The sequence below is a fragment of the Saccopteryx bilineata genome, chromosome 6 (assembly GCF_036850765.1).
Source record: "Saccopteryx bilineata isolate mSacBil1 chromosome 6, mSacBil1_pri_phased_curated, whole genome shotgun sequence".
Lineage (NCBI taxonomy): Eukaryota > Metazoa > Chordata > Mammalia > Chiroptera > Emballonuridae > Saccopteryx > Saccopteryx bilineata.
Genome location: NC_089495.1, coordinates 28,686,248 through 28,704,299, shown reverse-complemented (window position 1 = coordinate 28,704,299; position 18,052 = coordinate 28,686,248). Strand labels below are relative to the sequence as shown.

The 18,052-nt window shown below is 43.7% G+C and overlaps 1 protein-coding gene across 1 annotated transcript in view; it reads right to left on the bottom strand.

Annotated features, from left to right (window-relative positions):
- The window catches only part of KCNU1 (potassium calcium-activated channel subfamily U member 1), a 141,643-nt gene that overhangs the window by 11,517 nt on the left and 112,074 nt on the right, over positions 1-18,052 (bottom strand). Inside the window, exons 22-26 of the mRNA XM_066237500.1 lie at positions 13,953-14,177; positions 12,552-12,716; positions 8,523-8,547; positions 5,690-5,764; positions 2,365-2,504 (exon numbers count right to left, since the gene is read on the bottom strand). Of these exons, the coding sequence (XP_066093597.1) occupies positions 2,365-2,504; positions 5,690-5,764; positions 8,523-8,547; positions 12,552-12,716; positions 13,953-14,177 (630 nt within the window). The remainder of the gene's footprint in view (positions 1-2,364; positions 2,505-5,689; positions 5,765-8,522; positions 8,548-12,551; positions 12,717-13,952; positions 14,178-18,052) is intronic.

Here is an 18,052-nt window from a genome sequence, read left to right as displayed (position 1 = left end):
TATTCCAGCAGGCTCCTCTCCCATGGAGGAGCCCATTAATACAATATCTGAAGGCAGTTTGGGAGGATGGCGTACTCCTTAAGGAGGCTATGAGGTCACGCTCATCATATAGTAAGTGATGAGAGGCCTAAGTATTGATTCTTATTACCAAGTGCTTGTTTCCTATGTTTTATGTAATGTGTTCATTTGTTTGTATTTCTGCTCTTTCCGCCCTTCTGTGCCCATCTTAGTCTTCGCACCAACCCTAGACAGACTCTGGGACTGTGCTCCTACCTGTGTGGGTCAGTGCAGGTTAATTAAGGCTCGACTATAGTTTAAGGCGCTGAGCTGCACACCATCCAGGATTCTCTGAAGAGAACTGGGATGGAAAGTCATTAAAAATGTATCCTGCAGCCCTGGCCGGTTGGCTCAGCGGTAGAGCGTCGGCCTGGCATGCGGGGGAATCGGGTTTGATTCCCAGCCAGGGCACATAGGAGAAGTGCCCATTTGCTTCTCCATCCCTCCCCCTCTCCTTCCTCTCTGTCTCTCTCTTCCCCTCCCGCAGCCAAGGCTCCATTGGAACAAAGATGGCCCGGGCACTGGGGATGGCTCCTTGGCCTCTGCCCCAGGCACTAGAGTGGCTCTGGTCGCAGCAGAGCGATGCCCCGGAGGGGCAGAGCATCGCCCCCTAGTGGGCAGAGCTTCGCCCCTGGTGGGTGTGCCGGGTGGATCCCGGTCAGGCGCATGCGGGAGTCTGTTTGACTGTCTCTCCCCATTTCCAGCTTCAGAAAAATACAAAAAAAAAAAAATGTATCCTGCAAACAGGTCCAGTCCATCAGAAGTCACCTTCTGCCTGACACACCAGTCACTAATTCCAGGCAAGGCCACCTTCCTGGGAAAGTGACCTGTCTCAGTCCCTCCCGTGCATCTCTCCCTGGCCCAGTCACAGCTGAAGGCTGCTTAGCCCTTCAGGAGGGTCAGTCCACCGAGTGGCTACCTACCACTGACACAGTGTTCTTCTCTCTCTCTGCCATTTTGATGGGATGTATGAGACCCTGTGTTCGCCAAGGCTTAGGGGGGCTGAGCCCAGGACAACTCAATTCTCTCAGTACTAAATGCCACTGAGCCCATGAGGGGGACACAGGCACCAGCCACGCTCCCCTAAAAGTGCAGGCTATACTTCTGCGGCACCCACAGAATTCAGGAATGACGCCTCTTTCACGCAGAATTCCAGAGGCAGCTGGTTTGTCACTGAAGTACCTGTGTACAGATCTCCAGTTGTTTTGCTGCCTTTCCATGGAAAAGCCTGGTAGGAGGAGTCTGTGAGCCAGTGGGTAAGAAGGACTTCCTTTGGAGGAGTTTGTGCAGCCATTCACAAAGGGCTACGCACAGATTTTGTGAGTTTTAGTCAACCTTCTTGAACACACCAAGAGTGTTCCCACCTCACTGCCTTTGCCCTTCTCCCTCCTGCCCTAGTGTTTCCTCCCCAAAGAGCAGCATGGTGTGCACTCTCCTCTCCTCCGGACCGGACACATGCTGCCCCCTTCCCAGGGCTGCCCTCGCCAGCCATGTCAGTGAAGTTTGTAACCCCTTCCTCTAACCCTACATTTCCTATGTCACATCGCCCGAGCGCCTCTATGTTTCTGTCCTGCCTTATCTGTTCCTCAGTCATTGTGTCTACGTCAACCTCCTCCATCAGCAAGCACTCCACATGGGCAGAGACTTTGGCCTGTTCAATCACTGATGTGTTCCTAGCCCCTAGGACAGTGCCTTGCACACAGCTGCTCAATACATTTGTACAAGGAATTAATCTTATTTATGGAAATCCTGTGATCGATGCACTGGGTGCGCTCAGTGGCTAGGGAGGTGCTGAGAGCTGAAGAACAACCATGTGGTCAAAGCATCAGTCCTAGAGAGGGGCAGCACGGAGGGAGAGTCGACGTGGCTCTGAACACAACGCACACCTTCAAAGGCCAAAGCTCTCTCCTTGAACTCTGTGTCCCTGTCATACAGGGACTGGTTTCTGCATAAGCTTTTGGAGGATCGTTTAGAGAGAGGAGAAAGCAGTGTCTCCTAAGCTGTGACACCAACGGCCGATGCACTTGAAGCTGAAAGGCAGGCAGGCTGCAGCTTACCCACTCATTCCCCCTGGTAGCAAATGTTCCGGCTCTTACGTTCTTAATCTTAAAAATGTAAAGAGTTGGCTCTCCTTGCCAGATAGTTGTTATAAAAGATGAAATGCTGTATGTGACCAAGCTTTTTTGAAAAATCAAAGAGAATTTAGAATTGTGAGACGTTATCATCATGTACCCAGGCCTTAAGCCAGACGCTCTTCCCTCCGCTAGGAGCTTGGTCTTGGGGGCTCCTCATCTTAGCTGCACTTACTGTGGCCAGGAGGGAATCCAGGAAGCTTCCAGAAAAGACAGCGCCTGTGGCAAAGGAAGTGCTGAGGTGCAGGCTTGTTCCTGGGAGGTGCCCTTGCATTCTACCAAGCTGTTCAATAAAGTGGATGTTGGAAGGATTTTCTGCAAGGCAAAAGAGGCAAACAGGAAAAGGCAAGCAGGCACGTTTAAGACTAGAGGAACTGCCTTAATACAGATGAACCGATGGGTGACCACTTGATCAAAGCATTTGATGCCTACGTTGGGGTCAATGTGGGATCTTCCCCGACTTCAGTACATTTTTTTTTCTTTCTAAGTATATTCTTCACCAAATAAAGACATGAATCCTTCTTGTATATGCTCAAAATCGAGGGGATATCCTTGTCTCTCAGGCTCAGTTTCTTCATGCAACTGTCCTGATTGTCACCCTTCTATGTAACTTATCTTTCAAGCCAGGACACTTTTAGAAGTAAGAGGGGGCAGTCTCAATAACTGCACTGGGACAAGAGGCATAAATAGGAACATATGCTCACCTAGTTATAGACTTTTTCATAATAGTGGGCCACAGATGGCTTGGTATATACTTGGGTTCCTAGATTATCTGGGTCCAGAATGAGTTAAAGTGGTAGTTGTCAAAACTTAATGCACAAATGAATCATGTAGGGTCTTGTTTCAATACAGATTCTCATTCACTGTGTCTAGGGTGGGGCCTGAGATTCTGTGTGCTCAACAAGCTTCCCAGTGCTGCCAGTGCTGCTGCTGACACATGGATTATACTCAAGGGTTCAAAAATCATCCTAATTGAGGCCAGTGTAGCAGTGGCTATGTTACAATGAGCATATCTATACTGGCCCAGGCTATGACCCAGACTCCTGTAAGCAGCCTCTGAAGTGAATGGAACTGGTCCTTGTTGAGAGTGACAGTGGGGGCACTGACAGCTTTTCTAAGACTATTGCTTTAAAAATGTTTGCATACATGCCTGACCAGGTGGTGGTGCAGTGGATCGAGTGTCAGACTGGGACACAGAGGACCCAGGTTTGAAACCCCGAGGTCGCCAGATTGAGCTTGGGCTCATCTGGTTTGAGTAAGGCTCACCAGCTTGAGCCCAAGGTTGTTGGCTTGAGCAAGGGGTTACTCAGTCTGCTATAGTCCCCCGGTCAAGGCACATATGAGAAAGCAATCAATGAGAAACTAAGGTGCTGCAACAAAGTATTAATTCTTTTCATCCCTCTCCCTTCCTGTCTGTCTGTCCCTATCTGTCCACCCCCCTCACACACACACACACACACACACACATACACACACACATACACACACACATAATGTTTGCACACAGAATGGCACTGGAAGACTGAGATGATGTCTCCCATCAGAGCAAAGAGAAGGCATGCTTACTGCTCATTACGAAAGATTTACTAGTTCCTGTCTTATAAAGCAATCCACAGTGAGTACAGGTGTCAGTTGACCCTTGTCATGTCACATGGTGGGAACGAGGGCTTTGGCAACCAGCACAAAAGTGGTGATATTTTGGCTACTGCTATTGTTGTGATTAATAAACTCTTCTTTGTCTCTGACTCTGGTTTTGCGTCTTCTGCCTGCATCCATGAAACTGTAAACTTGTTCATTTACAAGTAGCTTAAAGTCTTCTACCCTTCACAGCTCTTGTCAGTCATATACAGATCAAAACAAATCTACTGGGCATATAACTCAAAACACACTCCTAACTAAGACTGTTTCTTAATTCTTTAAATTATTCCTTAGTAAGTTTGGGTAAGTCATATACTGCTAGGAATTAGTGAATCATTTTTTTCTAGGAACCATATACTTTTATTAAAGGGAGCAAGGTCTCACTAACATGAACCACATTTCTCAAGCACACACAATGTCCTCTTCCTGTATGGCTAACCCCCAGTACATGCACATGTCCCAGGAGCCCTCATCCAGATATGCTTGTGTCACCTAAACCAGGGGCCTCAGCTTTCCTGGGCACTTTCCTCAAGGCCACTGGACATTCTGTACCGAAGTGCTGGCAGTCAGTGCTGTGGCTCCCATGTCACTGGGACCCTGTTCAGCCAGCCACAGAATAAAAAACAACAGTGAGCTGGCAGGTGATTTGTTAGGTTGATCCGACAAAGGCCGCCTGGTGCCAGGAAGTCTTCAGCTGGACAAAGCTGTAAGTCCCTCGAGAGCGACCAGTGCGCACCTGCCTGGTGCCCTCCCAGCCACTCTAACTTCCATCTCAGTCTCCTAATCCGTGTCCTTATCCAGCGACCCCTCAGGGTGAGGGGTGGTTCAAAGGGGTAGGAAAATAAAATTAAAACATAAATAAGAACTGTAGCTGACAGTTAAGAGGAAGTGAGTTACAAGCAGGCTGGCTGGCACCAGGCAGGATCAAGAGAACTGAGATCTTCAAAGCTGAACGTGAACAGCATCTCGCTCAGCTTAGATACTCAAAGTCATAAAATGTCCATTAAGAATGTGGCTCTACTATAGAATCCAGTCACATCGCATGCCCAGGACCAGCTTTACAGATCGTCTTTGAGATGGTCCAACAATATTAACGGCACTGTTTGCCTTTTTGGTATCTTCCCCTTCTCTCATCGGTTATTACCAGGATTAAATCCCCCAGTGCCTCACAAACACTCCCTCCCAACGTACACAGGCACCTTCCCCGCCCTGCTCTCTGCTCCTGGAGCGCCTCACATCCAGAAACATTTCACAGTGTTTTCCATAAGGTGTCGGTGAGAGATAACGACTTATTCTGATATTTCTGTATTTACTATTTCCATTTCAGAAGACCACCACTCAGGACCAGAATGAAGATGACCCAAGGGAGACATCTGGACAAAAGACTGAAGGGCCCTACCAGCGAGCATCTCCTGTAAGTCTTCACATTGGTGCCTTACTCGCTCACCCCCGTGTCAGCCCTGGCATCACCATGGGAAAGAGAGGCGCCTGACCTAAAGTCCCGGGGGTAGCAAAGTTGGCATAGGAAGATCTTTCCGGCAGTCTTCAAGTCCGTGTCCCCTCCCATGGGAGACTGTCTCTGAATGAGACTGAGTCAGCTGCTGGTCTCCTTCTCCTGAACAAAATAGCAGAGAAGGCAGGTGCTATTCCTGCACCCTGACACCAGATACAACAGGCCTTGCCAGATGTCATCACCCACAGGGCCAAAGTCTCGTGTCATGCCCTGTCCAGCACTTAATGCTCTCTAGGCTCCATTCTGCTGCCTCAGTTTTTGGACTTTGGATTTTAGAAAGAACCCTGGGACACCAACTATGGATCATACAGATTTCTCCCTTGAGTTTTGTCTCTGAGACAGAACTTACTCAGTTCGGTGAGGATGGGGATTTTCCGGTATTTTGAGAGCCCAGAACATCCATTGAAGTACGATGAAATCCCCTCTGTAGGAACAGACACAATAAAGAACAGAAGACATTGAGACGTGCACACAAAGTGGCTAGCACAACTTAACAGGATGGAAGATTACACCTTGCAACTTGATGCTTTATCTTTACTGTAAAGTTCCTCTCGTGCCCAAATCCTTTTCTATACTTAAAAAAAAAAATATTGGGGCATCCTTGGCCTGTCATTTTGAGACACAGTGTGTGTGTGACTGTGTGTTTTCTAAGTGGCGTTTCTAATGAATTACAAAATAAAGCTCTCCTAGTACTTGCTTATCGACAGCATAGTGAAATACGATTGTTCTCCACAGCGTGGTCGTGCAGGGTAATGGTGCAAGCAGGCAGTGCCTCTAACCACATCCATTTGCTTGTAGAAGTCTTAGGAAACTATGAATAAACAGGCAATGTTTCTCCGTGTGTGCACTTGGTAACACTGCAGCCGATTCCTGGCTGCGGGCACTCTCTGAGATGTACAGATCGAGACGCGACCGACATCTTTCTTCTTCAGCGGAACTGGCCGCCTCCTCTGTCTGGTGGCTCAAGCCCAGAATGCCTTGGGAGCTCCTTAAAGACTGGGGTAGTCCGTCACCTGGCACCTTCGCCCTTTGCGTTCAGTTAACAGACAGACGGATTTCCCTCCGGCATCGGGAGCGAGCCTGGACTCCGAAGGAGGGCCGATGCACAGCACTGGCTGAAACAGTTTTATCAGGTGGGAAACTGCCAAGAGTTTCAGAAACAAGCGCGGCACCAGAGTTTTGGTCCCCAAGTTAAACTAAAAAATACGTAAAGAAGGACAAGGAAAGCTGGGGTTCAGTTGAAAAATCAAACACACACACAATGACCTCGTTAGAAGTTATGCTTTAAAAAACTGTTGGTTACCTTTTATAACTTTTCTAAAAATGCTATGTAACAGGGCAAAAATACTGCGGAAGTTAGAATTCTGCTTTTAATTAAAATTCCATGCTGCCTTGAAAGGGTAAAATATTTGGAGGGCCCTCTGTTTACCAATCCAAGTAGCTGGTAAGGAGGGAAGATGAGGCGTGGGATGCATGGAGTGAGCGGCAGGTAAGGCAGCCTGGGAGACAGACAAAGGAGGGTGGTGGGACTCTGGCCCTTGAGATGGGGACGGGGTGGGGGGGGGTGGGGGGAGAAAGCCCAGAGGGAGGTTTTTGTCTGAGACAATGCCAAGCACTACACTATTTACCACCTCTTTCATCTCCCCAAGAAACAGTCAGTGCGACAGCCACTTCTTGTTAATGCAGAGTAGACGGGAATAGACTGCTGACAGCCCCCGAGATTCTGAGTCATGCTTCAAGGAGGATTCAGGGTAAAAACTGACACTCTACAGAAAGAGCCCAACACATGTGGTTTCCGGCCAGAGCTAGCAGTGCCCTCAGGAATCTGGGTGAGGAAACGGAGGCCGGACGGCTAGCTTTGCTCACACAGCGGTTTAAGAGGAAGGCTGGGCTCTGAGGGCATCGTGCTAAGTGAAACAAGTCAGATGGAAAAGGACAAGAATCCTATAATTCCACTCCCATGTAGACTGGAAAACAGGAAAATGCAAGCACAACAACAAATAGAAAGAACTGGACAAACAAAACTAGAACAGGTTCACAGATACACACAACTGATGGGTGGTCATCAGAGGGGAAGGGGTTGGGGGAGGGCAAAGTGGGTGAAGGTGGTCAAATAAATGGTGAGAAGCAGAGACAGACTCGGTGGCGACCACGCTCTAATGCATACAGATATAGAATTATGTTATGAACCAGTTACCTCAATAAACTATAAAAGAGGGGGTTCAGATATTCTAATTCACTGGTGAATCTTGGTCGTGATAAATCTGAAAACTTTAAACTTATTCTTTTTAAACAAAAACAAAACCAAAACCTCTGGGATTCCATGATGCAGGCAAGTCCCAGGAACTGAGATTCCGCTTTATTTTCAGAACTGCAGAAGAAGCTTTATCGGCTGTGTGTCCCTTTCCTTCCTTCTTTCCTTTCTTCCTTCTGCAAACTTTAAAAGCGTATCTACTTCGTGCTAGGACTCTGGAAGCCTCTGCCTCCACTTACATGGCACATGTTGCAAATAAAAAATACTTTCAGATGGTGATGAGTACCGTGAAAAAAACAAACCTTAGGGGATAGTGATTGAGTTGGAGAGAGGCCTTTAGACAGGGTTTGGAGAGAGGCTTCTCTGACTTGGAATGGAGCCCGAGGGGTGAGACGCTGCCATGCAGGCAGAGGGAATGTAATCAGGCACCTCTGGCAGGACAGAGCCGGTATAAACAGGATCAAGTGGGAGAAAACTCCCTACTGGCCCGCAAGACCCTGTGAGGCTTCCCTATAATCGTCATGGGCCGTCAGTCACTACAGGGTTTAAAGCAGGGGACTGACACGATCTGAAAAACATTTATATTTGTGAAGACTCCTCTGACTGCCGTGTGCCGTAGAAACTGCAGTGAGATAAGAGCTACACCACAGTCCCACGAGTCTGTGAATCGGTCTAGTTAGGGCGCCTGGGAAGAAACCAACTCAGGGTGTATATATATACCTTGCCCGAGATGAAACAGCTTGTGAATGATGGATGGGTTTTCATACTCCACTCAGCACCACCTTCAAAGCCTGTGTCCTATTTAGGGCCACTCTGGAGCCCTACTAAAATAGACAAGGCTTGGCTGACATTTTCAGTAAAATCTGGAGCTCACTTTTCCCCAAAGGGGCAATCCTCCTTCGAGTCCCCCTCTTTCTCATTCCACTGCGCTCTAAAAAAGGGCTTGGATTATCCTGACTTTCCGAGTTAAATGTTCTCGTGGGACACAGCCATGTCACGTTGGTTGAAGCGACAGCTTCCGCATCTGCTTCTGACACCAGCTGAAGAACAATGGAGTTCCTGCCTTAACTCCATCTTTTCTTGCAGAGCAACGGTTAAGTTGAATATGTGTCAGATCATGGCCTGGGTACATTTTACTAATGTCAATATTTTTGTTAGCTAATTGTACACAGTATTATACCTGAAATCTCTCAGGTTGGCAGGCTATTATTATAAAAGAGTGCTTAATTGTAGATTGCTACTGTACATTTAAATTTCAGTCGCATATTAAGTTGTCAGGCTTAATTATCATTATGTGTTTAGATTATGCCACAGATTATTTAGTTCAGCACCTAGGTTTGCCAACCTGTTCTCCTTGTGATGTGACAGGGCGGTAATTAGAGCGTCACTGGGAAACCTAACGTTTTCCATGATGTCCAGGAGGCCGGGCCTCTTATTGATACTTCAGAGGTGCCTCCCTCTGCTGTCCCCACACATCCTGACATCCCCGTAGAGAATATGAATCCCTGTACGCAATAGCGTGGTGGTCTTAGCCAGGCTTCACGTGGAAGTCTATCACGAGCGTGATGACGTAGAAAAGCCCACTGAACCCCCAAAAAGGCTCATCAGAGAGACCAGAGTGAGATTTCTGATCTCAGTCCTATTTACATTTTGAGCCAAAAAGTTTTTATTTTTAATCATGTAGGGCTGTCCTGTGCATTGTAAAACGCTTAGCAGTATCTCTAACCTCAACCCATTAGATGCCAAAATAGCATCCCCCCCCAAGTTGTGACAAACAAAACTTTCCCCATTGTCAGATGACTGCTGGAGGCAAACCTGCCCCTGGTTGAGAACCACTGTCCTAGAGAAAGGGAAAGAAAACTTCCCATTAGCCAGTCTGAGGACGGTGCTCCGGGTGGGGGGTGTTTCCCACCTCCTGGCCGAATTTCACAGTCCTTCCCACAGTCAGCTCTGGGAGGTGGGTGTTCCCACTACTGCCTCGCATGGTGCAAGAAGATATTACTATGAAATAGGAGGAGTGGTTAGGAGAACCAAAATGATGGGGGCATATACGGTGATGAACAGACTTAACTTGGGATGGTGAACAAAGAATACAGTGTACAGATAAAGTGTTGTAGATTTGGGCCCCTGTAACCTGTATAATTATGCTAACCGGTGTCACCCCAACAAATCCAATGAAAAAAGAGAATGAAACAGGCTTCTCCACACATTGAGGATTTCTATAGATAAATTTCAGATAGATTCCTACAATACTAGAGTCATTGGTGAGGTTTCTGAGTAATGTTGCTTTGCTATTCACACCTGCTCAGAATGTGACTTTACAGATGCTATGGCAGCAAAAGAGCAGACGGGATCACTTTTGTTAGGGAGCTCAGGAGAGCCCATCTGGACTTATATTTCCCCACCACCCAAGTGGGTATGACATCCGTAAAAGAAATGGTGCCAGGCATACACAGTAATTTCTCCTCTAAACTTTCCCTTCTATCTTTGGGGAAGAAACTATTTATGCTTCATGATGATTCAAATGCAGGGGTAGGCAAAAGTAGGTTTATACTTGTTATACAAATAAATAATACAATAATTAATAAATAATAATACAAGAATAAACTGTTTTGTGTACTTGTAACTGCAAACCTACTTCTGCCCACCCCATACTTTTACATGTTTTTATTCTCTCTTCCTCCTTTCCGGGCCTTTTCCCCCCCTCTCTCTTCTACCTCCTTCCACCAATCCAGTCAGCCGCTCCTGTAAGGGCAATCTTCTGGCCTATAGCAAAATATATGACATACCATACAGAATCAATATATTTTTGTTGAATGAACTAGTAAAAGAATGAAAATCACTAGATATAAAGGAAACCAGAATTGAAATCAGGTTTATATCTTTCTAGCTTATACAGGATATAAGATTAAAAAAATACCAGGAAGGACAAGTCACCCAGATGATTAACTAGGTGGCTTACAATGTTGTCTGTTTATCCCAGGCTTTTACTGAGTGGGCATTTTCATTTGTATATTGATAATACAGCTTTTAAAGTCAATACTTCTTCTCTGCCCAATTTTGGAAACTTGCAAGCATGATGCACACAGACATCCACACCTGCATATATTCACACACACTGTGCACTAACCTCGCACACTACTCCAACACCATACTCACATCCACAGCACACACAGATCTTGGGCAAATCTAAGGGAGCTTAACTGCTGAGCATGCAGGACACAATAGCCTTTTTTTTTTTTTTTTTTTTTGTATTTTTCTGAAGTTGGAAACAGGGAAGCAGTCAGACAGACTCCCGCATGCGCCCGACCGGGATCCACCCGGCATGCCCACCAGGGGGCGATGCTCTGCCCATCTGGGGCATTGCTCTGTTGCAACCAGAGCCATTCTAGTGCCTGAAGCAGAGGCCATAGAGCCATCCTCAGCACCCGGGCCAACTTTGCTCCAAAGGAGCCTTGGCTGCAGGAGGGGAAGAGAGAGACAGAGAGGAAGGAGAGGGGGAGGGGTGGAGAAGCAGATGGGCGCTTCTCCTGTGTGCCCTGGCCAGGAATCGAACCTAGGACTTCCGCACACCAGGCCAATGCTCTACCACTGAGCCAACCGGCCAGGGCACAACAGCCTTTTTATGGACCTTCAGATTTGCTCAGCGGAGGTATGGCTCATTCTTCCTTAGTCTGGATTTTCAGTGTACTTTAACATCATGAAGTGTCTTACTTTTGGCTCTGCTTTGCATAGAACTCCGAATTCCTGGGTGCTGAGTGGAATTTGGCTGTTTAGTGCGGGTGTGTCACCTAGCTGGCTTAGTTCACCTACCCAAGATTCGACCTGATTACTTGTTTATTCTTTTGCCCCAAGAACATGATATTTTCCCACCTAGCAACACTGCCTAGGAGTCAGAGAGAGTTCTTTTGGTTTCCCAGTTTGACTCATGAGCATTCCTATCCACATCCATAATCATAAAAGCCTTGCAATGCTTTCAAAGCCTGCCCTCTCCAAGCTCCGTGCAAAGGGGAATAGCTGTAGTCAGCAGCTACGTGGCCAGAGGACGGAGCACCCGATCTTAACACTGAGGATCAACATCCCCAAGAGAAGTGCTGGGTCCAGGGAACTCCAATCATGATTTATTTGAGTTGGAAATCTGCTTTTGGTACAGAAAATTCTTCAGTAAGAGTACTTTCACATTAGGCTCAGTGGCCAGTAGTCAATATATAGAAAGAGGGTGAAATATAAAGCTTTTTCTTCTATTTGGGGGTGAGGAGGAGGGAAACCACAACTTTGTAGTGGGAATTTACGTCAAGCACATTTTGGTCACAGGAAATGTGTGGAAACTACTCAAGAGTCCAGCTCACTGGCTCATTTACTTCCGTTCAATAAATATGTGCTAAGCATCTATTCAGTGACCACAACTCATAACTGAACTAGGCACTGAGAGGAATACAAAGGAGGCCAAGACATGCTCCTCATCCCAGAGAGATCCCTGTTCTTACCATCACTTTGCAATCTGAAGCGGAATTATGACGTTTTTAGTCTACAGAAGCTGGAACGTACCTTAGATAATCTTCTAAAATTCATATATTGAAAACACCTATAAAACTAAGAATAATAACTTGAACATCTATAAGTTCCAATGAGAATTTCATTCATAATAATTATACCTTCTATTAATAAAAATAATATGCAAATTGCTATCTGCAGTGATATTTGACTAGTAACAACATGAGCACTGGCAACTCTGTGATTTTACTTAAAATGGCAAAGGTATTACATGCATTCCATTTAGAAAATGGATACCACTTTTCAGTTGACTTAGAGTTCCCAAGGACTAAACTGTCCACTCCTCCTCCCCATGAATAAAGTATATTCTTCAGAGAAAAATTAATTCTCTCTCCTTATCCCATTCTCCCTAGCCTCTTCCCGTCAGGGTGTCATTCTTACCCGGCTGTGAGAGTGTCCGGGCTGAGCAGCTCATCGGCAGTGATCCTATGTTGAGGGTGGCCATGATGGTCTCTGTGTCTACCAAAGTCTGGCTGCTTGAGGACGTGGATGGGGAGGATAAGACAGCGCACATGGCACATTCCTCGATGTTGACTGCCTGGAGGTCTGCAGCATAGAGTGCAGATCCCTAAAGAGAGAAAAACGAGCAGGAAGACTTCTCAATAGACTGATTTTGTATCATGGTTCATGGTGGTCTATCTTTGTGGGTGATAATGATTTCTGAGCCAAAGCCTCTCCAGCCGCCACTGAATTGGTCTTAAGACTTTGTGAAATATCCAATAACTGACATAGCCTTATCAATCATTAGTACCTTAGTGTGACTATGTTTCACAGACCCTTTCCCGAGAGCAAGTCTGGAGGAGACTAAGGAAAGTAGAGAGTGAGGAGCCTGAATCCATTTGAATGACTCAAGTGGGAGAAGAGAAGTGATGGAGGGAGACAGTGGTGAGGGGGGAAAATCAGAGAAAGGAGAAGTCATGTTTCTAAAGGCAAATTTTGTGTCCTCACTATTTCACTTGCAGCTGACTCCTCCACTGTGCTCTCCAGGTCAGCTGCAAAGTGGCAGCTGTTCCTTTCCTTTGGTGGAAAAATAGGGCAGCTATGGCCCTGACTGCTGGTATCTTTAACTTTAATATTGGTAATTGGAAATATCTAACATTAGCTGGATCAGAAGAATTCAGGTTTTTTTTTTTCTTTTTTTTTTTTTAAACTAATCTAAGGGGGTGGTGATGAGAAATTTATGGTGGCTTCTTTTTAAGAAGCAAATGAAATTTTTGAGAGAACAATTTTTGAGGTTTAAAAAAATACTATTTCTTACATATAGCCAACATTCTTTTATTAAAAAATCAAATGCTTTGGTGCATTTCACAGTACACATAATTTTTTTTTAATTCAGAGAAATGGTAGTATATAATGGAATAAGACTTATGAGGGTTCAGAGCAAATACAGTTACAACCATAATGCCACATATGCATAATGGACCCATTTCTCGGAAATGTGAACCTAATTCCTCCAGAAAAGATGAGGAAGTTAGAGCATAGGGACAGGGTAGTCTCAGCTTAGGGTTAACCAATATGTCAGAATCAGATTCAGAAATGCAGAGAAAGTCTTATTTCTATAAAGACCATAAAACATGGTTATCATCGTTAACCATGGTAACTCCTGAGCATAATGTCTGGATTTAAATTCCAATCTTAAAATCTAGCTCATAGAGGTATTTTGAGGGTTAAATGAGTTAATATATATATGAAATGCATAAAATAGTTTCTGGTACTACTATATAATGGCAAACTATTAATGCTAGTATTGTTTGTGTTATTATCATTATATATAAATATTCACTATCCCTTATGTAATACTCACAGGCAAAATGTATACTTGGGGGAAATTCCGGAGAAATCGCCATTCTCTCTGCAGGTAATCCAGAGACCCGACGAACACGATATCCTTCAGCTCCTTCCGGGTGTAGTTGCTGGCTCTCAGGGGCATTACAAAATTCCGAAGTCCTATCAGTGCCGAGTGGGCGTCTCCGAAGACGCATGCTACAATGTGGTTCTCAAACTCATGTTTTGACTTGTCCATTCGTTTCTAAGGTTAAACATGCCAGAATCTGGTCATTTTTATTTATTTATTTTTTTAAATTTTTTTTATTTATTCATTTTAGAGAGGAGAGGGGGGAGAGAGAGAGAGAGAGAAAGAGAGAGAGAGAGAGAGAGAGAGAGAGAGGAGAGAGAGAGAGAGAGAGAGAGAGAAGGGGGGAGGAGCTGGAAGCATCATCTCCCATATGTGCCTTGACCAGGCAAGCCCAGAGTTTCGAACCGGCGACCTCAACATATCCAGGTCGACACTTTACCCACTGCGCCACCACAGGTCAGGCGAATCTGGTCATTTTTAAAAACAAGAATGAGTCCCTCAAAAAAGGCTCCTCTCCCTCATCCCAACTTTTCTAGGTCCATCACAGCAGTACGTTCATAAGAATAACAGCATTTTGCAAGCTGCTCATAAGTAAGGCAATTATACTTTTGATCTTTTTGTGGAGTTCCTTCTTATTTTACTTTTTTTTTTTTAGTTTTCTATTATCCTGGGGCGCATCAATGAAAACGTAGATCAACATCATTATTTCTCAATTCACTATAAAAATCACTGAACCAAATGGGGAATTTTTTTTTTTTTTTGGTGACAGAGACAGAGATAGAGAGAGGGACAGATAGGGACAGATAGACAGGAGGGGAGAGAGATGAGAAACATCAATTTTTCGTTATGACACCTTAGTTGTTCATTGATTGCTTTCTCATATGTGCCTTGACTGGGGGGCTATAGCAGATCCAGTGACCCCTTGCTCAAGCCAGTGACCTTGGACTCAAGCTGCTGAGCCTTGCTTGAACCAGATGAGCCTGCCCTCAAGCCGGTGACTTCGGGGTTTTGAACCTGGGTCTTCTGCAGCCAAGTCTGACACTCTATCCACTGCATCACTGCCTGGTCAGGCAGGAAATATTTCTTAATTTTATTATATGTATTTAGCCTTATATATGTTATTGTGAGAGTCAATGACAAACTGAAATATTCCAAATTCCATTGCTAAACCTATGGCTTCTAGTGAGCCCTCAAAAGTGCATCAAGTTGCACAAGATGTTGCAGTTTTCAGTGGATTTGCATACATATAAAAACACATATTTGTTTGAACCATATATAATTACCTTTCTATGGGTAAAAAATGGTTGAATATTGGCAATTTGACATGGTTCTACCCAATATTTATATTTAATAATTATTCTTCTTAATTTATAATAATGCATAATTGCTAACATGATGAGTTTCAGCAACCCGAATAGTCTTTAGTTGATATGACAGATCTGACAATTTTGTGCTTCCAATCAAGTGATTGATCACACTTTTACAAAAATTGAGCTGATTCAATAGATTCTGTCCAGAGAACAGAAAAATTATTCATGGAAACTGGACAAAAGAAATTAAAAAGCTCTAAAATTTTCATTTGATCCCAAACACTGAATATGTCTCATACTGTTATTGGCTTTGCCAATTGTTCACATATCCCCTACAGCTCTAATTTGATGAATATTTAGATCAGGTTTTCCCCACGTTCTCAGAGACTTTAAAAAACAATAAATGTAACTTTTTTTTTTACAAAAAGGAATGGTATTACTGAAGGAAATTTATTTCAAGCCTTTGTATGATTTTTTTCAGGAAATGAGTCACTCTCTCCTCTCCTAGAGCTGGGATGGACTTGAGCAAGCCCTGGACCTGGCTTTGTATTCTGGTTTTGCCATTAGTTATATGAGTATGAACAAAGTCGTTAATCTTTCTGACTTTAAGTTTAAATGGTTTAAAAATAAATAGAAGTTAATTCTGTTGAGGAAACTAAATAATATATTGAAAGTACAGTGTTCGACTCATTAACTGTTGTTCAATAACAATTAATCAAACCTGAATCTTACAGAATTCCTAGACTTTTGGAGGAGGACTCTTGGTAGCTGGTAGTCAGCAAGTTAAATATATTTAAAAGCACATCATGTATGAGTTGTTTTACATTTCTGAGCACGTGAAGACCAGAATATTTCAAATAGGTATACCGTTCTTTCTCATGTCAGTCCTTAGTGGGTTAAACAACAAGCTCCCATGAAACAGGGGCTGATGAAATCTAACAGGATAAATAGTTACCATCTGACATCTCAACAATTAGAATCTGTCAAATTAGCATATACTGGGAAATACTCTCTTTCCAAAGGGAATCACCCTGTGAGGGGAAATAAAACTACTTGTCTGGAGAGCCTTCCTAGAGAGTGATATGAATCTTAACCAAATCTATTAAATAATCATCTCTAGCTAACCCAATTAGTTTTAACTTGAATAATGAAGCCTCTAACAGTATTTAATGCAACATGCCTGAAGTCCAACAGTTGCTCTTCTGAGTAACACTGAACAATTAGAAACAAGATACATGGCAGAGTGCATTAATGGGCACAGCTAGAGAGGCAATTTCTCTAAGAAACTGTGGCACAAAACTGTCTCCCAGCTGAGAAAGATGGTGGCTTTGGGGAGAAAGGAAGGATGAACTATATGTTCAAAATAACTTAAAGTGATCACTTCCACTTGACCCTTCTGTAAACTGAACCTAGTTCAAAGCCTCCCTGAATTCTGTAATCTGGTCGTTTTTCCTCTAGGGTCACAAGTTTCAAAACCTTTAGAATTTTTTAAACTAGAAGCCCTTTTATACTTATCAAAAGACTCAGTTGGAGTTCTGACCTATATTCTACATCAAATGTCATGAAGGAGTAACTATCATAGAAACCTGTCTGCACGCTTAATAAATGTGGTCTAATAAAACATCTATTTCCACTGGGTCTGCACACAGCTTCTCAATCTTTCTAAAGATTTCCCTCCCACTGCAAACATGTTTGGCTGCCTGATCAACGGATGCTTATTTTGCTGAGTTTAGAATAAGACATAATTGCTAAAATGGTGAGTTTTAGCAACTCTAAAATCTTCTAGTTGATATGACAGCTCTGACAATTATGTGCTCTTGATCAAATGATTGATCATGCTTTTACAGAAATTGAAATATATTCTCTCAGTATACTAGCACAAAAATTATGTGTGTGTTTTGTGTGTGTGTGCGTGTGTGTGTGTAACAAAAAGTGAACTAAACTACTTTTGGAAAGCAAGAAAAAAATTATTGTCAACTAGTCATAGCTGAAAAACTTATATAGGGTCCATACAAGATACAAGCAATCACTTTTATTTGTTAAATTTACCAACTACTGCTTGCAAGGTGAACCTCTTAAGATTATACTTGAGTTTCTAACTGTGGAAAATGAAGAGACGGGGATCGAGAAATAAGATATCAGAGCCTGAATTAGGGTACAAGGTGTTTTACATTACATTTTAGCAAGCTTGAGTTACTTTGAAAGGACAGAGACAGGGACAGGATTCTAATATCTATAAGAATTCCCCTAAGTTGTGGGGGCAGGCAAGTAGATAGAAGATGCATTCTTTGCTAATGTGTTAAGTATAAATATAGCTAGCTTTTAAAAAAACTACTATAGAAAATTCAAACTTTAAAACCAATAGGTTAGGGAAATGTTTAATATTTTGGAAAAAGAAAGACTTCAGAGTTCTTGTAAATTGTATGTTTCCCTGGTGTATTTAAATTAATTAGCTTTACTAGCAAAACAGCAACATTTCTAGAGAACATTATTCTGAATAACTGACTCAGCTAAACTGTTAAAAGGAGAAAAAAAGTAGTTGATGAATCTGATCTGTTTTAAATCCCAGCATTTTATCCACAGAGTCTGTCAAATGCCGCATCTGTTACTCTGCAAGCCATTCATCTGGTGGGTGGGATGTGTGTTTTTCCTCCACAGTTCATAGTTTACAAAGAGATATAGCAGGTACTCATCACTAGTGGAAGTGCTTCATTTTACCCTAAAAGAGCTTTATTTTAT